A 24,834-nucleotide genomic window follows, 5' to 3' on the forward strand; every position below is an offset into this window, starting at 1 on the left:
TTCCTTCCATCAAGTACTGAAAGGGACAAAAGATTCATCACATCCTTATAATATCAGTCACATTGAGCAGGAATTTATTTTATTTACAGTATATACATATTTGTATTTTGAAATCACAAAATCAAATATGTCACATACGAATTAAAACAAAATAAAAATTCAAGTGTCTTAAAAGTATAAATCCAAAAAAGTGTAAAAGATCAAAGTGTATCACCTGCTCAAGAGAAACTGGATGTCTTATGTACACGTTAGTCTGAATATCGCGTGCACTAAGTCTCTCCAGCTCTGTGTGAAACTCAGACACACGGTTTTGTGAGAGTAGAAAAAGAAGATTCAGTCCAAGCAGTTGATGCATGTAGGCAGATTCGGGCAGTTCATCCCTTAAAAAACAGGTAAACACAGAGAAACATCCAAGATATTACAATAAATAAATATAATTAATATGTACAAGGTGATGAAAGATAGTGGGAATTACTTGTAGTCGAAGTAGTAACATTTTAGCTGAGCCATGTATCTTTCAAATGACGGGATGTCCTTCTTCAAGATACTCCACAAGGCTCCAATTTCAAGAACATCTCCTAAACATTAAGACCAAACGTGAATTGATATACTGACTATATTATTAATACAATTTTCTACATTTTACACACTCAAAACATTTAATAAAACCACAGTTTACTCACGAGCTAAAATGAGCTGCTGCTTCGTGAGTGCAGACCCAGTGGTTGGTAAAAAGTTCAGCTCCAATAATGAAACCTGTAGATAAGGATTTGTGTTATATATTACACCATCACCAGAAAAATGTATCCAGTTAAGCTGTAAGACAGTGACAATATAAAAAGTATAAAGCATAACAAAATAGCTGTAGCTAAATAGTAACAATAATAAATAAAATCTTCATTCATTTTCAATAACATGGAAACAAAACAATCTGAGAAATGAGCCGTAACTTGTCTTTCTAATCTACGAGATTTTACCATTTACATTTGCAACTTTTCCTTCAATGAACACAGTTCATGGGTATTAATTTTTAAGAATTGTACAAAAGTTGTCAACATTCAAAACTACCTCCTGCACCAAGTGTTATCTCTGTAAGAAACTGGGTTTATCGTTGATTAAACGACTCTTTAGTTAAATTTTCAAGTCATTCCTAACATAAAGCCATAGAGACCTATGCAAATCCAATCGCATTAAATGTATTAATAACAATTGTCAGGTGAAAATAAAACTACTATTAGAAATTCAACAGAATCTATTATAAGATTTATACAATTGAAACTTGAATGTCACTTCTAATGTTTTAGTAACTTAGCATTGAATTAGTGTTACTACTATAGCAAACCCGAGGATGTATTTAAATGTTGGTTTTACTATCGTAACATAAACCCTGACGTATTTTAATTATTCTATTGTACCAACACTAAGATCAAAACGTTATCATGCTCAAAAAATCAATAATGGGGGTATATAGTTGAAAAACAGACAACAAACAGCGTTAGCCTAGTTAGCGCTAACGTTAGCTAACATTGCTAACCTATCATACACATGATCTTCAGTATTCCAGTTTACAAATAAAGGGAGCAAAAACAGTATCGAGCATTACCTTGAGTTTACTCAGGAGATCTCCACATTTATTCAAGTTTGGGTTTTTCTTATTCCATTCTGTTTTGAGTGTTTCGTACAGTCCAGCGGTCTCTTTCAACGCCATGGTGATTCTGCAAAATGTACGACACCGGCCACCAAAATACGTTAAACAACTGTCGTAAAGATTTCCTGTTGCTGCAGGGTTTGGAAGCAAGCCGTAAATAAAACCAACCCAACTGCCACAATATACAGCGCCAAATGTAGTAATGCTGTATTAAGGGACGTGTTGAATAAAGGTACTAAAGGTAATTAACTTGTAATTTTATAGAGTACAGTTTAAAGAAATACCCAGGATTTGATTTCACGATCATTCTGGGATAATGAGCATTAATTAGGAAACGTACATTATTTAACCTTAATTTAAAAAATAAAATAAAAATAAAGACAATATTATCCCCAGATCCCAATCATCCTGTTGTGTCCTTTTTACTATTAATAGCTTAAATAGGTCTCCTCTTGTATCAGTCCTATTCATCTTTGACAAACCTCTTATCCCGATGTGATGATCTCCTTAGATTGCTCATGGTCGTCATTTTATTTCATAGATTTCTACTACAAAACAACTAACAATAATGTCTACGTCTAGTCCCCTGAGATGGATTTTTGTCCTGATCGTACTGTTTTTCCGTGGTTTACAAATCCCTAAAAAGAATCCATGCATAAATACCCTGGCTTTTACAGTTGTTGTTTTTTCAGTGTCTACTAAAATAGGGTGGAAGGTTATAAAAATATTTGTCTTAGATGTCCTTCATCTCTAAATGGACTTGAAAAATATTGCACATTCATATTATTTTTTAACTGTACTTTACCTTTAGATGTAAGGGAGCATATTTGACTGATGTCAGCATGCAGTGAGAAATGCTCCAAGATAATTTTATTTTCATAATTATTTTGTCCTTCAGTGTTTCTGAAGGTCCGGCGTACACGACAACAATGACTAATAGTTTTGCCCAAGATATAGTTGAGCAACGCTCTGGTCCAGTAGGTGGCGCTAACACATTTTTGTGTTGTTTACCAATCGCTAAAAACAGAAAAAGAAAAAAAAGCATACGGCGGGTCAAGATGGCGGCGTTCAATGTGGAGCGTTGGCTGGAGGACTTGCCAAACCATGCAATATTCAGAAAAATTCAGGAGAAGTCAGATTCCCAATACGATAGAAATTACGCGAGAATTTCCAAGAATCTTATTTTCTGTTTGGGCGGAGACTTCTTCGTGTGGGACGACACGGACCGTATGTTCTACACTACCAACCTGAGGCAGATGAACTCGAACGAAAGCGGCAGCAGCGGGAACTTCCAGACCCTGATGTGCATCAACCCTCCTCTCTTCGAGGTATGTCAAGTGTTGCTCAGTCCTGCTCAGCACCACGTCGCCCTAGTCGGCCACCGGGGCGTCTCCGTACTGGAACTGCCTCAGCGGTGGGGTAAGAGGTCCGAGTTCGAGGGCGGACGGAGCGAGATTAACTGTAAAACCATTTCCGTGGCGGAACGCTTCTTCACCAGCTCACAGTCAGTGAAACTTCGCCAGGCTGCGTGGTACCCCAGTGAGACAGATGAGCCTCATCTGGTGCTGCTAACGTCCGATAACACCATCAGATTTTACGGTCTGAAATCGCCCCACACTCCAACCAACGTTCTGTCATTGTCACAAACGGATGAGGACATCAGCCTCCACCCTCCAGTCTGCTCCTATGCAGCATCTCTCGGTGAGATTGCAGTTGCATTCGACTTTGGGCCTATGTTGTCTCCTCGAAAACAGGCATTGAGGACCTCCAAAGACCAGCAGGTCTATCCTTTGTACATCCTTTATGAAAATGGGGAGACGTACATAAGTTACACAAGCCGGGCCAGTGGTGTTAACATCAAAAAACCTGTTGGACCCCTTCCCATGTATCCTGCTGCAGAGGACAACTATGGATATGATGCATGTGCTATTCTGTGCCTGCCGTGTGTTCCCAGCATACTGGTGATCTCCACAGAAACAGGTACACTGTATCACTGTGTGGTGCTGGAGTCTGAAGAGGAGGAGGACACGCGGCCAGTGGAAATGTGGATCAGAGGCAGCGAAGCAGTGCCTGCACTTTATGTTTTTGAGTGTGTTGAATTGGAGCTGACTCTCAAAGTAGCTGCAAGCGAAGAGGAGGAGCAACATGAAGTTGATTTCACCTGCCCTATCCGGCTTCACCAAGACCCCCTGTGTCAACACAGGTATCACTGCACCCACGAGGCAGGAGTACACAGTGTTGGGTTAATCTGGGTCAACAAGCTGCAGAAGTTCCTCCATTCAAACGAGGAGGATAAGGACAGTCTGCAGGAGCTGGCTGCTGAGAAGCGATGCATCGTTGAGCATATTCTGTGCACCAGGCCCCTCCTGACCAGTCAGTCTTCTCCTGTCCATGGTTTTTTGATTGTGTCTGATCTCTCCCTGGGTGCCACCATGATCTGCATCACCAGTACCTTTGAGTGTATCCTGCTGCCACTGCTGAGCTCGATTCGCCCATCTTCACCCCCCCTGCTTTGTTCCCATCCAGGCCCAGGCCCTGCTAGCTCCCCTCTTCGTGTGCTTGCAAACGACTCCTTTGAGCAGCACATACGCAACATCCTGGCGCGTAGCTCTACCAATCCCCTTGTGCTGAAGGCTGGGGACAGAGATACATCACCGCCCCCACCGGAATGTCTACAGCTCCTCAGCAGAGCCACGCAGGTGTTCCGGGAGGAGTACATTCTCAAGCAGAATATGGCCCGAGAAGAAATGCAGAAAAGAGTCAAACTCCTGACAGGCCAGAAGAACAAGCAGCTAGAGGAGCTTTCTCTGTGCAGAGAGGACAGGAAGAGTCTGACGGAGGCAGCAGAAAGACTGGCTGATAAGTATGAAGATGCAAAATACCGCCAGGAAACCATCATGAACAGGGTTAAAAAAGTGCTGGGCAGCCTGCAAAGCCAACTTCCCAATCTGTCCAGCAGTGAGAAGGACATGAAGAAAGAGCTGCAAACCATCAGCGATCAACTGAAGCACATGGACAACTGCATCAAACAGGTGAACATGAAGATGGAGTACCAGAAGAAACAAGTGGAGAAGGATGTGCCGGGAGCCAGGGCGACTGTGTCACTTAATGCCCACCAAAAAAAGGTTGTGCAGGAGGTCCTCAGAGAACAGGGACAGCAAATCAGTGACATGATGAAGCAGATAAAAGACATCAAAAACCACTTCAGTTTCTAGACTCTGCTGAAAACACATACAACTTAGGGAAATGTTTGAAATGTCCATTTGTTATTCTGTAACCACCTCAGTTGTGTTCAGTTCAATTAACAAAACTCCTGTGCTTTGTTCAACAGGCATTTAAATGAACGGCCATTTCATGGACACTGATATAATAAACATTTTCATTAGAAGTTTCTCAGATTCTTTGTAGAGATAAAGCAGTTTGTCATAATGTAGACCAATGCTTTTAACCTCTTTTTTTGCCAAGGTTTAATTTTTTTGGTGTGTGATTTATATTTGCCAGGTGTGGTCTCATATTTTGTGATAAAACAACAGATATTTTTTCATGATTTGGTATTGTTTTAGATAAATAAACAAATGTACTTATAATAAACATTAAAGGACTCAAGATAACAAGTTGGTTTTTATGTATTTGGTATATAATAAATCAGACAGTCAATATAAAATTGTAAATAAAAACTCGAGAAAACGTTTTTTTTACTTAATTCGTCCTGGAAAAGATAAACTTCCTTATTAAAGTAGAATAATTGGGGTGGGGGGGTTACTATAAAGAAATAATACAAGAGATAATAGAATAATTTAAATAAAATGAATGAAAACTGTCAGCACAAATACAGAAGAAAACAGTTGTATGTTTCTAGTCTGCCATCAAGTGCTGGCTACCGTAACGTACAGTTTCACTTTAAGGATGTCAAGAGTCCTGTCTTCTCCACCAGATGTCGCCACAGAGCAGAGAAGATGACCAACTATTTTTGTCCACTCCAGGTTTGTCCTGGAGGTATTCCCCATGTAAGTGCGGAGTGACGTGTGGGGGGACCCCTGCTTTGGTTGAGTAAGCCGATTGTTGGGGATGTCTCTGTGTGGTGGTGGGCTCCTCTGCTGCCTGCGTGTCACTGTTTTAAGCATCAGATGGTGAAGATGGTTTATGACGCAGCTGGTCTGATGAGAAAACAGAAGGGCTTTGTTCTATTTGAAAAAAAAAATGCTCTTGGAAATATGGAGGGGTCATCCAAGCACAGCACAACATTTGAACTGCACTGTTACAGTAGTCGTCGATAAGCTAGTCTTTTTCTTCTTTACCTCCCATATTTTCACACACAAGCTGAGGGTGTGGTGAACAGCAGCTGTTAACACAGCAGCCCTATAAACAAGGGGATGTTGTTCAAAGTCTCTCATAGAGGTACAGTGTTTAGGTTTTTGTGCACGACTGACACGTCTGAGGAACCTTAACAGACCCTTGGAAAGGAGGTATTAATAACTCTGAGCCCTCCCACCACATTCTTTACATGTGACTCACTGTAAGCCAGAAAGCAGGGAGGAAAGATTTGGTTTGCCTGTTTCTCATTTGTGTTTCTTTCCATGGAGGAGTGGAACAGGGAGGCGAGGACGCCGCCCCTTCTTTCGCAAAATAAAATTGTAACCCTGTGTGAAGGGCGCATATCTGTACTGGAGACAGATATTTGTGCATACAGTTTACACAGTGTGAAGCCATACGAGTTGTACACAGAGGCAGTGAGAGTATGAGCATAAAAGTAAACAACGACGAAGGGCTGTGGCCAGCCAGTAAATAAAGGCTTTCAGATGGTGGGAATGAGTGAGGAGTGTGCTATGGAAAATGGTGGTTATGGGGACTTGGCAGGGGAGAGTGTGAGTCAATGTTTATCTGCTCCGTCACTGAGAGACCAACTGAGCTCGATAGAAAAGAAATTCTTCTTGGTGGTGCCAAATTAAAGTCACTCAGCTGTTAGCTCTTCACTGTAAACTATTTTGAGCTCTTCTGAACAAGAACAAGAAAAAGTGAGAACAGACACAGTGGAGGAATTTTATTTGGTTACATCATCATTTGACACAAAAGAGTTGGTGGAGCTGTGTACAGTAGTAAGCAATATATCAATCATTCAATCTGTAGTTGAAACGTTGATTTCATTATATATTTTTTCACCGAGGTCGGGCTCCTGCACGTACAGAACAACAGCAACAATTACAAAAATAATATATAGAGAATGCTCAAAGTGTGGCGTATGAAGCATCAAAGTGTGGAATAAATTCAGGTTATTGGGATTGTGTTGAATGAAAACACAAGAAAATTATAATTCATGTAAATACATTTGTTGACAATCCTCTCACTGGAATGAATCACTGAAGGAATGAGTGATTTAAATGTTTGTGTGGTAAGTATGTATTAAATACTGCCTGCATTAGCTGCGGACACACTACACGACTTTAATAGATTTTTGTATGCCGATTTAAGTCTGGATATGGATTAGAAATGTACTGAAGAGAGATGGTATATTGGAGATGGAGTTGCCAGGAAAGTGGAAAAAGGAAGACCCCAGATATGTGGATGTTGTGAAAGAGGATATGGAGACGTTTGGTGAACAAGCAGAGGAGGAAGGGGAGAAAAGGCGAGCTGAAGTGAAGAGCCAAAATACGAAGGGTGATGACTAAAGGACTGAAGGTCACACAGTCTACCACTGCCTCTTCTAAAGAATCCCAGACTACATCATTTGTGAAACCAACTTAGGGCAACAGAATGCTTGGAGTTCCGGTGTGAACTCTTGTGAGCGCTGCTGTCTAATTAGTCAACATTAACATACTAATTAGTTGGTTCGTTCAGTTCCTACAGTACTACACAGCTCCATCCAGATTCAGCTAAAAAAAAACAACTACATTTCACTGACTGTAACAAAGCTGGGGTTCCCCTCACAGGCATGCCAATCTGCATACTCAGCTGGTACATATTTTTGTGTCACTTTGCCATGGCACTTTTCCCCAACTAGTGTGGACACGCCCGACGAGGAACCATAGGCGAACTCTGCCAAAAAGTCCCATAGTGTGTCCTTAGCACCAGCCTTTATCAGCCTATCAAGATATATGTTTTAAAAGTTCATAATAAAAAAGCTAATTTTGAGGAACGCAAATTCAGATCCATGTGACTTTATATACACTCTGTCGGAAGAAAGCATTTGCTGGTTAAAATTAAAACGCAATACATACATCTTTTGACGTGTGTTTAGAGGGAAGGGCATTTGCAAACAGTAGCAGAAGTGTGTCAGCCAATCAGAGTATAGAGTCTATCACAGCTCGTACGTCTACGCATCAGAGCCCTGTCTGCGTTTGGACGGCGGGATCAGACGAGTGGGCAACTCAGGTGGTAGACCGTGCCCCTCCAGCTTGACCTCAATCAGGTGGCTGGCCAAAGCAAATTCTTCATCATCCAGCATGCCGTCACGGTCCACATCGGACAGCTTCCATATGCGGCCCAATACTGAGTTAGGCAGGCGAGAACTAACCATCCAGTCCTTCGCTTTGGTGCCACTCAGCTTCCCCTCAGCGGGTGCCAGGTTGTAGAAGATTTCATCATATTTGGGTTTATCTTTGGTCACTACCCAATCCTCCTCCTCCTCACATGCATCTCCGTTCACATCGGAAAATGGGTCGCCCTCACTGAATGGTCCGACACGGGTTCCGAGGAAGGCTCCTCCTTGGACACCTAGTTGCTCACCTGCCTCCAGCTCCTCCTGCCTCAGGAGGGGCATTAGCTTGGCAATGTCAGAGGACAGTAGCTCATCCAAGGCTACCATGAGATTGGGCTTCAAAGTTTTGAACTTGGTGAAATCATGAACCATCAGTTGTTCCTTAAAGAAGGGAACATGTCAAATTTGACAGACTTTTGACAGTATATATATAAAATCTAAGATGATTAACATGTTATGTCAACTACTCTTAGACCCTAATAATTCTCTCACTTGGACGAGAATGTAATATTATATGGTCAGATTGGTCCTTTCCAGGTTCACCAAGGTAGAATTCCAGCAAGACTGGACAAGGAGGGGGTACACTCTGGACAGTTGGCCTGTCCATCACAGGCGCACACATAGACACAAACGCTACTTTCACAATTATAGCCCTGGTCAATTAAGATTGTCTGCTTGACCTTATTCTGCCCGCTTTTGAACTTTTGAACTGACATGTGATGACATCGGACTACAACGTTACACACCATCTGACTGTGGAACAGTTAGCATATTTGTAGCTGCACACTGTAAACCTATATGGTCGGGCAGCACATTTGTCTTCCAGATGTAACCAGTAGTGAAAACTATAAACACTCAGACTTACCTGCATCTTAGCACAGTCTGGGAAGTCTCCGGCAGAAATGTTGTGCTGCAGCTGGATCTTGGAGAAAATAACTGGCAGCTGGTAGATCAGATTCTTCTTTTTATTGTCTTTTCTGAAGACGGACGGCATCTCCTGTTTTAGGTAGCTGATGATGTGAGCGTGCACCTGGTTTGGGGGAAAAAAAACAGAAAAAATCTTTTTTACTATAGTACATTTTTCCCTCACTGTTATGTCAATAATGAAACCATTTCAGCCAAGCAGATTTACTCACCCTAACCAGACGTGCCCTCTTAACCAGGTCATTGAGTTTGCGCAGAGCTGCGTTGCGAGGAAGGTTTTGGATGTCAGCGAACAGATCTTCCTCTTCCAGCTCAAACAGCTTTCGGTTGTCTGCCACCATCAGTGGCTCTGACCAGAAGGAGCCGATGTAGACACGCAGAACCTCCGGAGTGCCAAACACCTTACCGAGGGACCACATGAGCGCACCGTACACCCGCATCAGCTGCTGTGTGCCCACCATGTCTGCCTTGTTCAGCACCACCCGCAGCTTGTCCTCATTGCCCTTCAAGGCACTGATAGCCTCAGAGAACTCGTCTGAAATCTCCAGTTTATGGGCATCAAACAGAAGGATGATGCGGTCTACGCGCTCCGCAAACCAGCGCAGCACAGCTGGGAAGTCATAGCCTGCAAAAGTTCAAAATATAATGTTAAAAAAATATGAAGTTGTTTCATAAGTGTTTTCAACAAAGATATAGAAGAGCAAGAGAGGGTATGGAAGAGTCACGCTCAACATCTAGACCCGGGGCCATTCAGGTTCTTTTGGAAATTTGGCTTTTATGTAAGTGCTAAATTTAAGCAAATTTTAGGTTAATTGTCAGGTGTTTCTGAAATTACTTTTGCTATAAAAAGGTTTTGCAGTGTTTTCAAACATCCTTATCTGAATTTTAAAGTCGGGCCTACACATCAGTTACTCATTTGTCATTGAATATTACGGATTATTATACACAATGTCCTCCATGTTGTTTAAAAAAATGAACAACCCAACTGTTTTCGAGTGAAGGGTAAAATTTCAAAACCACAACAAAGACAAAACATTTTATCTGAACATTTTAGATTATGTGGGTGCTCTAACCATTTTAATGTGTTAGTTGATCATGCAGATTGTTTTTTTGGGGGGGGGGTTACTTGCAGTGTGGATGAATGAAAAATAGAGAAATGACAGTGAGATGGCAGTGAGGATGATTTCTTTGCCAGACTTCCCTACAGTTTTTGTCGCTGTTATTTCTGTTGCTGATTATGGATTGATGGCTGCTTGCTGCTCCACTGAGAATCTTTCTTGCCCTGCTGCCAAGTGTTATGTGTGACAGAGCAAACTGGTCCCAGGAGTTAGCCAGGCGTGCCAAAAGATTTTATGTGATGATGCTCAAGGGCGTGGGTCTCAGCAGGCCCCCCATTCCCTCTCCTCACCTTTTCTACTTCTCTCACCTCGGCTCACTCTCTGCTTAGCCCCAGACAGGATCCCAGGTGTGTCAATGATGCTAATACTCTCCAGAACCTGGTTGGACATCTGGGCACACTGGAACCTAGCATTTCGTTAGACAGATAGAAGACAAGGCAAATTTGAAAGACTGGCAGTGTCAATATAAAGAATGTGAAGGATGTACAAATGGTCAACTCTTATCAAAGAGGCTGATGTGATTCAGTGAGCAGATTAGAAACAGCTCCGTCCACTCCGTGCCCCTCCTTCTACAGGCCATTGTGTGCAATGAGGCCTCTCAATGCTTCATGTTTCCTGAAGGAAAATGACCACTTGTGCCAGAACTGAACAATAAGTCCTGCTAACGATGTGTGGCTTAGAACAACAACACTGCTTCCTGTCTCTTATGAACTTAACGAGCCCACTGGTTCCCAACACAGGAAGTTGCAGCAAGAGGAGAGACGTAAATACGTTAGCAAACACGCCCTGCAGAAGGTGGAGATGGAGCCACCCTGGAAAACTGACATTGGAACATTTTGACCGAGGCCAATTAACAGGAGCACAACAGTTCTCCTGTCACTTCTCAGCTGCATGTCCACGTTTTTATTCTTTCAAGGTGCTTCAATGACAGACATGTGACTTACAATGGAAAGAAACATTCAATGGAAAGAAAGCAACCTCCAGCGAAACGACTTCCTCTTACAGGCCTCACCAAGTGAGTGACGCCAAGTCTTCGACCACAGAGGCAGCGAGGGCCAATGAGCTCCCCTTTGAACTTGCGTACAGAGCAGTTCCTTTCTGCGTACATTAGCTCTCATCACCCTCCCCAGTGATATCCCTCCCTTTCTCAGTTTTTCCACAAATAAGGAGAGTGCCTCTCTGCTCCGAAATTTGGCACAAGGTCTTGAAATTCCAATGTGCTGAAAAAACCCCTGCGTTATCACTCCTGCCCTATTTGGGTTGGTGTCTAATGATGTTTGTCCACCCTGTGTTGATGAGCTCATTTGTTTTGAACAGATTGCTCAAATTGATTAATTAGCATTTTATATTTTGAATCAAGCAGTTCCGGTACACAATATAAACAACTACAGTATGTAACATCAATCAGTTTCCTATAAATAACAGCCAAGTATCTCCTCAACTTAATGACATATCAGTTTATTGTGCAGCTCATCATCTGACCATCTGATTGTCCTTTAATATAATCTTAGCATAACATAACACTCTGCAAAAGCTTCCGCTCCCACCTGTTTAGGAAGGTGTTTCCAAAGGGGTTGAGTTTGCGGAAAGGTTTGTTTGGATCCACAATAAGGGCATTCCCAGGAATGACGCTCTCCACCTCCCCGTGCATGATGGCAGTGAAGCAGTCAGTGGTAGGTTCTGGTCCAATTCTGCTCCCAGGAATATCCTGCTCCAGTAAATACCTGTCACACGGGAAACAACCCTTATTTGGTCATCTTGTACATAAGTAACCTTTGATGCGGAGCTCTAATGTCTTACTTGATGAATGTCGTCTTTCCCGTGGAGTACTGCCCCACCACCAGGACCATAGGCTTGTTGTCGAAGTCTGCATCCTCCAGACTGGCAGAGTGGAAATCATGAAAACCGTAGTACTGTTCCAGAGGCAGCAGCTTCTTTCGGTAGAGGGATTTGAGCCCTTCTGTCACAGTGCGGATCACCTCTGGTGCCTTTTTCACATTTTTACGCCCCCAGCGTGACATATTTATTGGGTAATTATGTTTTCAGCCTCTTACACAACTAACTGAAAGACTTATGTTTGTTTTCTGCTGCTGTTTCTTTTTTCCCTCTCCTGTGGACGCGTGGAAAATCTTCAGGTGCTTCCTGTATTTATGTGACCACTTCTCACTTGTCCTTGAAACCTTCAACAAGGGACGATAGTTCTTTAGAAGTCTGTATCTTCACCTCCTGAATGCACCTTTTAGTTCCTGCATTGACAGAAAATGAAAAAAGATCCAGATGGGATTTAACAAGAAGAGCAAAACAATTCTTGCTTTTTTAGACAGTCAACTTGTGATCGGTATCTGTTTAAACTTCAAGAAAAGAGTAAAATGGAGGTAATGGTTAGTTCACCAAGAGCGGGCCAAGCATTGTTAGTGTTCAACTGGGGAAAAAATTGGTGTTGGAAAATTGCAAACCAAGCCCTGTGTTAGGATTCGCCAGGCTCATTTCTCACTAAAATGAGTAAGACATTCTTCCTATTCCCTGCTGTTCCTCTTGGTGGAAAATTAAATATGTGCAGAGCTAGAGCGAGGAACAGAGGAAAGTCTGTAGGAAGTCTGTAAAAAAAAAAAAACTCAAATAACTTTTTTTTCCACTGGTGTCTATACAAACATAAACATTGGATTAAGTACGAGAGTGGAAGCTCATCATTAAAGGGTTGTCCTGACACAAAAGTGAGACATGCACCAGCAGATGGAAACTCATCTGTGAAGGGAATTTTTTTTTTTTTTACAATTCCAAACCAGATTAAAACAGAAAAACACTGTGCCCAGAGGACAGATAACAGCCGTGCACTAACATGTCACAAGGCCTGTGAGGTCTTGTCAAAATGGCGATCTTTTTGGATGTAAGCTGGAGACATTAAAAGTCATTTGCACATTGTAACATACACTGAAAGTTTTCCAGCAAAGTTTTGCAAGTAAAATCTGATTTACACGCGTCTCCTCGAGATTTAATGCTTTGGTTTAGAATACGTTTCTGGATTTAAGATTGAAAAAATACTTTGTGGGTTTCTGCGCCATAATTACAACACAGATTGGAAATTAAAAACCCATCACTACGGCCTCCACATGCAACAAGTTTAGGAAGAGCTTAACTAAGCATCCAAATAAAGAAATAATAAGAAATATTTATTAGGACAGCTGACACTAAGGGCATCTTACCTCATTTTTACAGTATAATCTTTACTTACCACACACCAGGGAGGCTTGGTCTGCTGTACTGCATCACAGTCTGACGCTGAAAAGTTTAAAAGTGAGATTTCTTTTGTAAAAAAAAAAAGAAAGAATTTACCTAGTTACAGTGGAAGAAACTTCTACAGCGCTTTAGTCTCCTTCTCTCACTCTCTCTCGCTGTCTGGAGTCTGGAAAATATTTTGACTTGAGGACACAAAAACAGTCCCTCAGAGGAGCTGCAGCGACTTGTACTTGTGTGTGTGTTCTAACAGCAAATAGGAGCCGTCGGTGACGCGTCCAACTCAGCCAGATTGTAGAGGATCGTTCTTCTCCAGGCTTTTAATGTATTTCAGATGAGCTCCAGAATTGGCACGAGTCTTTGCTCTCTGCTTGCAGAAGAAAAACAGAGGCTCTCACACAGAGGCAAACTCCTCACTGCTGAACGCACCTCCTCTTCCAGGGATGCCTGGCAACACTGTGGGCAGCACCAACACTCTGCAGCTCAGGGCAGGGATGAGCTGTGGTCACAGGGTGTGGAGTCAGAAGAGGGATGGTGGGAGGTTAGAGGGGGTGGTAAATAAATAATTTGGGTGGAGTTTCTCTTTAAAATTTTTTTCCAGACATCACTTTGGGCATCGTTCATGCTTTAATTGAGGTAATAAACTCATAGAGCAATCATCTCGTGATTGTACTTTATTTTCCTCAATACTGTCTTGTGTGTACAGTGATGTGACTCACCTCTCTTCAGTGCTCAACACGTGCTCCTCCAATAAAAATTTAAGCCCAGAAGCTACTTTTCCATTTCCATGCACCACCTGCTGGCTGTCTGATAGAGAACACACCCCTCCATACCAATGCACAGCATTCATCATTAATCATTCACAGGAATGTATGGAGATTGGGAATGACAAATAGCAAAAGGCACTGTTGAGTTTCATTAAGAAGCAAGGTTTAATTTACAGTTTTACTAAATGTACATTTTTTTAAAAAGTGTCATTATACACAATAAATACAATACAAAATTAATCTGTAATACTATACTTCAAATTCTCTCACCTTCTTTTTGTACAATATTATTGTTCCTTTTTTTCCATTTCAATGCTTGTGCTGTGTTTGGGTTTGAATTGTCCACCAGGCTTTAAAAACACACACACACACACAGGAGGAGGCAGAGAGACAGTTGTAGAAATATGAAACACACTTGAGAACAGAGAGAATCAACAGTTAAAACTGGCCTGCCCCCTGCTGACTAAAATGCATAAAGCCCTAATGTGACATCATGGGGCAGACGTGTGTGAGGATGCCCTAAAAAAATGGAAAGCCAAAAACGAACCAAACTTCCTTACATGATCATTTACATCTTAACAAAGAGCCCGTGAGTGGTGAACAGAAAAACAACATATAATTTCATTGACACATTTTGTCTTAAAATGTGAGGCATATTTAGCTGAGGCAGGGGATGAAGGGAGTTAAGGCTGCATTTCACCAACTGAAAATAATGAGATTCTACAAGAAAAGGCCCAATTTTTCATATGTGCTTTTTGCATTACTTTTTTGATAAGGACATTACACTTGGTTGTTGTAGGACGATACCGCATGTAACTTTTTGTACAGCACAAATATTTTCTCAAGTGCAGGTAACACATTTTGAAATTAGAGCTGTTGACTTGTGGAGCTGCCTGATGCTCACTGGGACACTGTTTAAAGGAGAGTAACCGTTGGTGCTCAGATCACATGACGGGAATGTATGAAGAGAGGAGAACAACATCTGATAATTACATCTTTTTCAAGCACAGCTGACAGAACAAAGACGATAGGGCAGTTGTTGTAGAGTCTGCCGCGTGGACAGATCTGTACAACCTTAAACCACACTCACACGTGGACCACTGCGGCTCAAACTTAGGCTGTAAATGACAAGGAAATGTTTGGACAATTCAAAGGGACAAACAAAGTCAACACAGTCTGTCAGAGTAGTACAGTGATGCTGTTTTCACAGTGACCCCCTGCCAAAATCATGTCTCTCAGTTCCCATCACCGTCAGTCTGGCCTCAGGCTGAGGGGCTGTTATCTACTTTGACTCTGGGGCACTAGGTTGCCGTTGTGGCCACGGCCACTGACCTGAGGGTGCTGGACCAGGGAGGGCGTCGAAGTAGAGGAGGCCGGTGGGACTAAGGGTCTGTGGGACGAAGCTACTGAGCCCCCTTGGCGCTGGCTTTGGTGGTGGTGGTGGTGGGGCTTGTTGCCCCCTCTTATATGGTGCCCATGTGTAGAAGGCTCCTGCTGTAAGTTCAGTATGCTGTCGATAGCGCACTGCAGATGCTCATTTAGAGAGTCATCTGGGGGGCTGCCGCTAGAAAAGCTAGCATTATCCATGTCAGGGGAATCTGATTTGCAACGTTTGGCAGGAAGTAAAGGGTCTCTTGTAAAGGAAGACTCTGGAGAGGGTGGCCCAGGGGCATGCTGGTCCATTCTGAATGTTGCACCTATCCTATGTCTATTTTTCCCTCCCGCAATCTTGAACTTACCAACATCAGTCTCTTGGTCTGTGTGCTCCTCTACTCTCTCCTTTGCCCCTTCCTTTTCCAGGAGCTGTGGTACGTGATGGTGTGTGGTTTTTATACCACGATTGAAAACCTCATCCACTTCATTCACCGCACTCCCCAAACGACTCCTTTGTTGGGTAGTCTCTGGGAAAGTTTGCAAGCCTTCTCTGCCTCTTTTCTCTACCTTAACACTTGCTATTACTGTCCGCTCTGAGGAAGGGGATGAGGCTTCCTGCCTGGGGGGTGATAGTGATGGTCTGGGGTAGGACAGATTCTCATCTCCTCCCCCAGGGACTCCAGGTCGCACCCGTGGGCTAATGTTTTCTCGGTAGGTTTTCCGAAGGGGAAGACGGCAGGTGGTCGGAAAAGGATTGGCAGTGGAGGCAGGGTTGTGCTTAACCCCACCCACGTTATGATGATCCACAGTCCCATTCATTTGTGTGGTTGATGATGAGGAAGAGGAGGATGACCACGTATTAGTGGAAGATGAAGATGAAGACGGGACTGCAGTGGGAGGAAAGCTACCTCGCTGGGTCTGGTTACACCAAGTGGTTGTTGTGGAGACTGATGTTTCAGAGGAAGCAGTGCACACAGAAGGCTGAGTTCTGATGACTGTTGTCGATTGAGACGATAAAGAGTGAGACTTTGGATGTGGCAGTGCAGCTCCAGGCTGAGGTTGGGATGAGGACTGACTGCTCAGCTGAGGTTGAGGTGTGTGAACTGGGTCTAAGGCCGTGTTATGGACCACCTTACTGAACCCAGTTTGGTCCTGCTTGATCTTTAGCTTCAAGCCAATTCTCTTGCGGGCCTCGTAGGTCTTGATAGGTGGTTTGCTGGTCCTCTGTAGAGGCAGAGCGTCATCATCGTCTGCTGCCTGTGTGTCAAAGGACGAGAAGGAGGAAGAGGCTGGAGGTGCCCGGCCAAAGGAAGAGCTGTGGCTGGTGGGTCTGGCCACTGACTTGCCTGCTGCAGCTAGAGGCGGTGGGCAGCTGCTAGACCATGAAACAGAAGCTCCACCTCCACCTTGCTTTATTACAAGTTTGGTAGGAGGGAAGGGGCTGCCAGACGTGGCAGAAGGAGTAGGAGATGGAGCAGGAATTGAAGCTGGGGCTGGTATGGGGGGAGGGTTTGGGTTGAATTTTGGCAACGGGGTTGGGGCAGGAGCAGCAGGTGTTGGAGCAGGGACGGCAACCGCGGCAGCAGCAGCAGTGGTGGTGGTGGTGGTAGGGACGTTAGAAGCAGCGTTAGAAGGAGCAGTAACATTTCCACTCCCTGAGGTGTGCTCAGCAGGCGGGGATTTCTCCAGGGATGAAAATACACTGTCCAACAAGCGGGCGTTTGCTACGAATTCCTCTGCAGAGACATGAAATAATCAACATTAGAATAAACATAAACAAACAGTGAACTACCCTTTGGTGACAGAGGGTGCTATTGTACCTGGGCTTTCCTTGGCCAGAACCCTGTCCTGATTCAATGCAATTTTTTCCTCCTGAATGAACATCCGATCAATCATCACCATCTCTGCTGAGGGGCCAAGTCTCTGCTTGAGTTCCAATGACAGAAAACGTTACTTCAAAATAAAATCCAAATTAGATCATCACCATGCCATGCCCAAGCTACAGTATTTGGCTAGTATCAATAATTCAATATTTTGCCTACAAAACCTGTTATATACATCCCAAGTTTTTATAAGAAGGTTGACAATCACTGCTTGATTGATGATGATTGTTATCATTCACACTTATCATTTCAATGTACCTTAAGTTGTTGTAAGCTTTGTGTTACTGTTTTATTTTTCCTAGATGTTAAAAATGTTATGTATACCCTTCTATTATGCATGACAGAATAGACCGTGACGCCGACTTCAGCTTTGACTTGACTTTGAATTCCAGACCAAGACTCTCCTGTTTTGACAATGTTGGTTTATAAACTTACTTTGGATTCAGCGAAGAGTAGGTAGCGATATTTATCCAGCATAGCCTGGGTCCTTTTCAACAGCTGACACGACACTCTCTCAAATTCATCATCCACTGTGCACAGGAGAGACAAGTTGTTCATGAAGCTTTTAAATTGTACAGACATTTTGTACAGTGTGTGGAAATTTACTCAAATATGATTGCATGAGCTTTGCAGCATTGTTAGAGGTGAAAAGATTCTCCATGTATATTCTACTCATAGTGCTGATGATTCAGATGTTTCTGTCATGAGGAGTAATTTTTATATCATTAAATACTTGTTCTTGTGGGAAAACGAGATTTATAGTATATAATGATCACAGCATTCAAAATGTTTTCAAAGGTGTTCAACGCTGCAGGAATAAAGGTGGGATGTGTATAAAGTTTATTACGATCAAGCAGTGATTGTCAACCTTCATACCTTTTTGATAGTCTTGAGAAGAGTTGGCAGTTCCCTGGTAGAGATGGTAAGGAAGCAGTCTATGCAGTGTGTCATCAAAAGAGCAGAAAGGAGCGCTGTAGTTTGGGTGAAGCACCGAACCCTGCTGTTTCCTCAGCTGTTCAAGCATCCTGCAAAAAGGTGTGCATTAAAAGAAAACACTTTAAATTAAGTTATTTTTATGACGATTAAAACAACAATTAAACTGCCTGTGCCACACACCTTGCTTCCTTGCTGGGCTCTGCACTGAAAGGCATCTTCATTGTTGTAGTTGTTGTTGTCTGTAATTACAGCAGTCATAAAAAGAGTTGAACTCCTCTTTAGAAATAAAAACAACAGTGACTCGAGGTGTGTGCAATTTTGATCTGATCCTGTTTTTTTTAACCTGAGTTTGTGCTGGAGCTGGTGCCTGTGGAGCAGGCATTTGAGCCAGACTAGGTCCTAACACTTGTATCTGCATTCCAACTTTGCCCAGAGTCATCCCTCCAACTGAGCTGATCACTCCTGGCTTTGGCTGAACCTGTTTGAATATTTGAGAATCACAGAGAAAATAAGATGTAAATACACCACAGGTTCACAAGAACAAAGAACGACAGTCTATATACACAAATATTTTTTAAGGATGCCAACCTGTGCAGGCTGAGTAAGGTTTGCATGGGTGACTGACTGATTCACCAATGCTCCAGCTGGCCCTTGGGCTCCTGAGAATAGTTGTAGGTCACTTGATGCTGGGATCAAAGGATACACAACAATATTATCAGAAATTTTTACCCAAGGTGTGTTTGATGTCATGTTTTTTCACTTTGGTAAATCCTTTCTAACCTGTAACAGGAGGTTTGACAAGCACTGGTGTGGGCTGCAGCACGGAAGAAAGTTGGGCAGGGGTAGCAGTGCTCGGCGTTGATGCAAGCACAACTTTATCAAGAGGCACGTCTTGCTGGAAATTTAACTGAGTGTTGGGTTGAGCGGGAACCTGGGCAGCCTGCTTGGCCTGCAAAAGAATGTTCTGCTGGACCTATAAAAAAAAAAGCACATAAATAAATAATAAAAAAAAATACATTGACAATTTCAGATACACCTGTTAACTGCTTTTTAAAAAGTTTAAACTGGGCTTTAACCCTAATTTGTTTACATTTTTATTAGAATATAGTTTATAGTTTGAGATGCGACAGAAACATGTATAAACAGTGAGGTGATAGGAGAATAAAGGTGTAGTATCTCTTCAGTGCATTCTCACTTAAAGGAAACAAGACATGCCTTGAACTTGCCGAAAACTATGGCAGTTATATAAAATATATATCCGGCTTCTAAAGCATAACCGGTTTTACATTTATTAGTTTAAGTATCTTGATCCAGACAAGAGCCCTATGGATGGGAAGGTAGTTACGTGATTACTAAGTTAACACCTATTTAAACAAAGTTTGTTACAACTGAAAGATTATAGAGACAACATATAATACAAATTAGAAATTGACTAAGAATAGTGTGACTGTCATACATTGAAATATGAACACAGACTGAAAGAAAGTTTTGGTAACTGCCTGAACCTTCAGCACAAGACATCAACTACAAATTTAATATAAGGTGTCAGATACAATACCTGGTGCAACTTGTCCAGCAGCTGTTTCTGCTGAGGTGTGGGCTGGGAGATGGCAGAGAGGGTCTGAATCTGTGCTCCTACTAACTGCAGGTGGTGGTGCTGCTGCTCTGATGTCAAACCTTGAATGGGAATTTGAGCTTTTACAACAGCGGGTGCAGCAGAAGTGCTAACAGGAGGCGCAGTGAACGGGTTTTGTGCAGGTGGTGCAGGAGGAGGCTTTGGTGACTGTGCCAAAGGGGAGACATCCTGTTGATAGGGGACAGGCTGAGAGGGTGGGCGAGGTTGAGACTGAAGCTGAACTGGAATGTGCGTCTGCTGTAGCTGCGTTTGCTGGGGCTGACCCTGTGGTGTTGGTTGGGGAGACTCTGTAATTTGGTTGTGAACAATAAAAAGCGGAGGGTGAGATGAGGGGGTGCAGGAGCGAGACGGAGTCTGGGACTGTGGCTGTGGCTGAGAGGGAGGACGGGACTGCTGCTGATGTGGTGACTGGATCTGTTGACTCAGAGTGAGAGGAGACTGGGAAGGCTGGGGACTCACTACCACTGGAGGTGCTGCAGTGTGAGTGGTCAAGGCAGTGGATGGGGACATGCTCTGGATCTTTATGGGCTGTTGATGTCCACTGGACGGCAGCTGAAAAAGTGGCATCATAAAATATTGGTATGAGCAATAATACTAATATGAATTTCAAATATAATTCAAAGGGAAAAACAAATGAAGGACAAAAAACTAATTTTTCTACATGCACACAATTTGTAATAAATAGAATTGTTGTCTACAATTTTATGCTAAATACAAAGCTGGGTTGGGTGATGAGGTTAAATCACAAACTTTACTAGACTGTATTTTTAACAATGACCGTAATTGAACTGGTAACCAAATGTGAGCTGTTATGTCACACCTATGTTTGGTTTAATAATTACAAAAAAAAATTGGATATGAATAACAATGTTGAATAACCAGTGCTCAATATTATCATCAAGTACAGCCAGCCAAAAACAATCCACATTACTTCTTTAATCTAAGTGTTCTGACACTAGACCACAACTTTTTAAAAAGTAAAAATATCATTCAAGTCCTTTGATACCTAAGCCTGTTTTACCTGATGAACTTGAGTGAGTTAGTTTCTCACTGACAGTACTTAATGACAATCAAACAGTGGAATATGGTATAAACTGTTAAAAACGTTCAAAGCGTATCGCCCAACCCTATAACAAAACTCACGAAACAATATATAGTTTAATTGATAGCACTTAGGGGATTACACAACAACAAAGACAACAGCGATCATTTAAAGCCAAAGAGAACAATAGTTGACAGAAGCAGGAAGTAAGGCCATTTGGGTCTGTGGTGTTTAGGTAGAAAATTAATCGGAATACTCCAGGGATGGGACAAAGGCTGGCGTGTAATTAGGGTTTTGGAGTGATTACGTTGGTCATACACAGAATAACTTGTAAAAAAATCTCAAGTAACTGTGAGAAAAAAGTATAGTGTAAACATGAAGTGCATGATTTAGGAGTATGGATTTTTACAGCTGCTGATGCATCAGATGAAAGTGACTGGTGGAAATTTCTGCATGGTGAGTTGAGTTAATTGGTATTAGTACAGAGGTAAACGAGATGCATTTTTGCAGTCATTTTTTTCTGTTTACCAAATGAAAACAGAAATTTTGCAATTTTGAAAGTTTTAGTAAAAAAACAGCATTGATTAGCCCAATGTAAAGGGTTAAAACAAAACAATGGCCGGAATTGATATGAATATGTTAAATTAAAACACACAACACAATTTAAACACAAAAGTGAACAAGCAATGTTAGAACACAAAGGAGATGGAAGCAAGTCAGCATTGTTTTACTCTTTGGATTTGCAGAGCAACAGTGAAAGCAATGGAAGCAACGAATAATGCAGAGGAGGATGGAGCAATGAGGGGAAAGGATAAAATACCCTAGTGTTGTGGCAGCAGCGGCAACAAGTGAGATGGGGCTTAACATAAAGGGGCACTTCTACCTGCTTTACCACTGCTGTCATGTGGGAAGGGCCAGGGCAAGGACTGTGGCTCTGACCCACCCAAGAGTCAGTTAATTGGCTGTCATGGACAGCGGGGGCCAGAGCAGTGATGTTGTTGCTGCTGACGATTACAGACGCAGGCACTCCCACTGAGGGGGTTGACTCATTCTCTGTTTGGTGGTGCTGCTGCTGATAGGAGTACATTAACCGTTTCAGGATAGAGTTGAGGGTTGGGGGTTTGGAAGGGAGGAGGGTAAAATAGTAAACCAAAGAGGTCAGACCAAGATATCATTGCGTGCAATGTTATTTTTTTTTAATAACAATGTTAACTGTAAAGCAAACATGCAAATAATGCAAAACTGACCTGTTGCAGGAACATCTGCAGAGATTCTTGGCTAAGAATCATGCTGGAGCCCTGGTTGGTAAGCAATAACCTTCCTGGACTGTGCTGAGCCTGATGGGGAACCAGCCCCACTGCTGTGACAGACGAGGAGGTGGACACAGATATGGACGGAGACGAGGCAGGTACTGCGATGGTCGTTGACACAGAGGAAGCAGGCTGCATGGCGAGAATAGACGACTGTCCCACGGGCTGCTGTGTATGATGAGCTACCTGGTCTGCAGAGTTGCCAAGCACAGTAACACACTCTCCAGGCTGACCCTGACTCATGGTTGCTCCCACTGTGCTGCTGCTGTTAGGAACTGTACCTGCTTGAGCTTGCAGGGCTGGCTGAAGGGTGACTGCAGGACTGAGCCCCTCCACTTGGCCCAGCATGGTTAGGGAGTTTTGGATTGGCATGCCCTGTATGACCGTCTGGGCATGACCTGAGACAGTGTGTGACTGAGTCTGGCTTTGACTCTGGGCCAATGACACCGGCATCTGAAAAAGTGTTGGTGTGCCCATCTGGCCAGGCTGAAGCTGAATGGGTCCGGAGAGGATGTGGGCTCCTGTGTGGCCCTGTGAAGTCAACACCTGACCTAGATTGATGTTCTGGTTTGCAGTTAAAATCTGATTTGCAATAATTTGTCCACCGGGACCCTGACTAGTTATAATGTGGCCCCCAGGATGCTGGGTCAATATCTGCCCACCTGGCTGGAGCTGTGGGAGAAGGAATTGATGATTCTGACCTTGCAAAACTGTCTGAGGTGGGAGAACAATGCTGCCTGATTGATTTAACAACTGAACACTCAGGGGCTTGCCAGATGGTTGTGCTGTTTGTTGCTTAAATAGTGTTTGTTGAAACTGGGGGCCCTGGGTTGTGGCTTGAGTACTTAGAACAACGTTAGAGCCAGGTTTTCCAGTCAGAAAGGTAACATTTTGAGCTGCAGAAACTGGTATCTGCTGTAGCCCTAACGCCTTGTGGGCATCATTTTGCAATGCTTGGGATGCTTGCTGTTGCTGCTGTTGTGGTTTGAAATGTTTCGGTTGGATGGTTCCTCCCTGAGGAGGCTTAGGCTGAATGGGAGTTGGTGTCCGTTGGATGATGACATTCTGCATTATTTGACCTTGTGTTTGCATTTGGGATGCAATTCCAGAACCGAGAGGGTTGCTGCCAAAGCCCACAAGCCCAGCAGGAGCGGTCATTGTACCACCACTGCTGCTGTTTGTACTGCTGACACATACAGCTGGTCCATTTAAAGCTGGAGATCCCAAAGTGGCTTTATTACCTTGGATCACAAGTCCACTCCCTGAGCCCCCAAGCCCTGTCTGAGAACCAGCACCTGATACCTCCGATCCAGACTGGTGAAGTTGGTAACCACCCATTGCTTTAGCTAAGATTGGTTGTCCAGACTGATTGATAGTCATGACTGTGGGCTGACCCACAACCTGAATTTGTCCAATACCCAAATGTCCAGACTGACTCCCATTAGGAAGTGCTTGAAGACTTGAAATGGGTTGAAGAGTCACATTTCCCAGGCCTACGGGCTGCACAAATGGCTGGACACTAATGGCCTTGTTAATGACCTGGGATTGGAGCTGTAGACCCTGCTGAGCAAGGACAGACCCTAGCATTTCAGCTGTGGCATTAGGGGGAGTAGCAGTGGTACTAGGGGTTGACCCAGGGAAAATAGCTGTTGCTCCCCCAACACCAATACCTACACCAACAGCAGTGCTTCCAGCACCAGAGAGGCTGGTATCAGGTAGTGTCTGAACTACCTGTGTAAGGCCTGGAATTCCAAAGGTGCCCAGGTCCAGCTCAGCCTCTGCCTCCTGTAAGCTTTGCTCTGTGATGTTGGCTTCTGCCAGGCTCTGTTGCAGGATGTCACATGGCTCGTGGTTTGTCCCAATGCCATTGCTTCCACCTTCACCACCTGGGGATCCACCCAGGATGTCTTCATCCTCCAAGAAATCCAAGTCAACACTGACTCTGGGCAGACCTGCCGGTTCACTAGCCGACAGTTGGACAGCAGGCTGGACCTCTGGAACATGGCCCTTAATGGAAAAGCAGACAAAACAAAGAAATTAAACAATAAAATTACTTTTGTGACTACCTTTTGATCTAAAGCCCAAGTTAAACAACATGAAAATCCGACAAAACTTTGTCACAATGCACTAAATCAACGCTTGAGCAGAGTAGGGATGTTAGTGGAAAAGAAGGGTATTTGGGTTAGCATGCTAAGATTAAGAGAAAATGAAAGGAAGCAGAATGGGGGATTTTACTCACCCCAGTGGCAGAGAAGAACGAGCTGGAGGGATCACTCGAACCATCCAAAAGGTCGTCAGTGTCCAACTATGGACACACCCACCCAGGATAGGACAGACAGAAACCAAAGGCACCCAATACAGCAGGCAAATGCCACCAGGACAGAGAGATATACAGACCATCAAACAAGGGAGGAATGCAATGAAAGGTAGAGCACAGTTCACAGAACCAAGATTTTAAAAGGGACAGGTTAATGATATGCAGTGGAG

General features: G+C 43.3%; 4 protein-coding genes across 7 annotated transcripts in view; 1 reads left to right on the top strand and 3 right to left on the bottom strand.

Annotated features, from left to right (window-relative positions):
* psmd8 (proteasome 26S subunit, non-ATPase 8) overlaps positions 1 to 2,321 on the bottom strand; it is a 3,609-nt gene extending 1,288 nt beyond the window's left edge. Inside the window, 7 exon segments of the mRNA XM_025054852.1 lie at position 1; positions 4 to 16; positions 215 to 380; positions 476 to 578; positions 684 to 756; positions 1,604 to 1,715; positions 2,131 to 2,321. The exon segment at position 1 is cut by the window's left edge and continues 78 nt beyond it. Coding sequence (XP_024910620.1) covers position 1; positions 4 to 16; positions 215 to 380; positions 476 to 578; positions 684 to 756; positions 1,604 to 1,715; positions 2,131 to 2,177 — 515 coding nt within the window. The 5' untranslated portion in view covers positions 2,178 to 2,321.
* Positions 2,322 to 2,483: 162 nt separating this feature from the next.
* nup88 (nucleoporin 88) lies at positions 2,484 to 5,259 on the top strand. Its single transcript, XM_008309011.3, has one exon. It carries the CDS (start codon positions 2,503 to 2,505, stop codon positions 4,861 to 4,863), a length of 2,361 nt encoding a protein of 786 aa, XP_008307233.1. The 5' UTR covers positions 2,484 to 2,502; the 3' UTR covers positions 4,864 to 5,259.
* Positions 5,260 to 6,674: 1,415 nt separating this feature from the next.
* On the bottom strand, positions 6,675 to 13,910 carry ehd2b (EH-domain containing 2b). Of its 2 annotated transcripts, none has more exons than XM_008309012.3 (7): positions 13,499 to 13,910; positions 11,966 to 12,411; positions 11,713 to 11,889; positions 10,456 to 10,571; positions 9,260 to 9,672; positions 8,989 to 9,153; positions 6,675 to 8,504 (listed from the first exon to the last, which is right to left on the bottom strand). In XM_008309012.3, the coding sequence occupies exons 2-7, from the start codon at positions 12,184 to 12,186 to the stop codon at positions 7,959 to 7,961; spliced, it is 1,638 nt and encodes a 545-aa protein (XP_008307234.1). In that variant the 5' UTR covers positions 12,187 to 12,411; positions 13,499 to 13,910; the 3' UTR covers positions 6,675 to 7,958. The 2 variants fall into 2 exon arrangements, with proteins under 2 accessions (XP_008307234.1, XP_008307236.1); XM_008309014.2 differs by having other exon boundaries at positions 10,474 to 10,571; positions 13,499 to 13,908.
* A 406-nt stretch (positions 13,911 to 14,316) lies between these two features.
* Positions 14,317 to 24,834, bottom strand: part of bicra (BRD4 interacting chromatin remodeling complex associated protein) — a 14,696-nt gene continuing 4,178 nt past the window's right edge. Inside the window, exons 4-14 of one of the 3 annotated variants that reach the window (XM_025054846.1) lie at positions 22,285 to 24,354; positions 21,921 to 22,106; positions 19,918 to 20,547; positions 19,140 to 19,332; positions 18,948 to 19,045; positions 18,703 to 18,837; positions 18,540 to 18,598; positions 18,300 to 18,448; positions 17,859 to 17,953; positions 17,361 to 17,466; positions 14,317 to 17,276 (exon numbers count right to left, since the gene is read on the bottom strand). In XM_025054846.1, the coding sequence (XP_024910614.1) occupies positions 15,445 to 17,276; positions 17,361 to 17,466; positions 17,859 to 17,953; positions 18,300 to 18,448; positions 18,540 to 18,598; positions 18,703 to 18,837; positions 18,948 to 19,045; positions 19,140 to 19,332; positions 19,918 to 20,547; positions 21,921 to 22,106; positions 22,285 to 24,354 (5,553 nt within the window). In that variant the 3' untranslated portion in view covers positions 14,317 to 15,444. Of the gene's footprint in view, positions 17,277 to 17,360; positions 17,467 to 17,858; positions 17,954 to 18,299; positions 18,449 to 18,539; positions 18,599 to 18,702; positions 18,838 to 18,947; positions 19,046 to 19,139; positions 19,333 to 19,917; positions 20,548 to 21,920; positions 22,110 to 22,284; positions 24,355 to 24,834 lie in introns of all 3 variants that reach the window. The other 2 variants (XM_008309016.3, XM_025054847.1) reach the window with 2 other exon arrangements.

This window comes from Cynoglossus semilaevis, chromosome 4, assembly GCF_000523025.1.
Source record: "Cynoglossus semilaevis isolate Cse_v1.0 chromosome 4, Cse_v1.0, whole genome shotgun sequence".
Lineage (NCBI taxonomy): Eukaryota > Metazoa > Chordata > Actinopteri > Pleuronectiformes > Cynoglossidae > Cynoglossus > Cynoglossus semilaevis.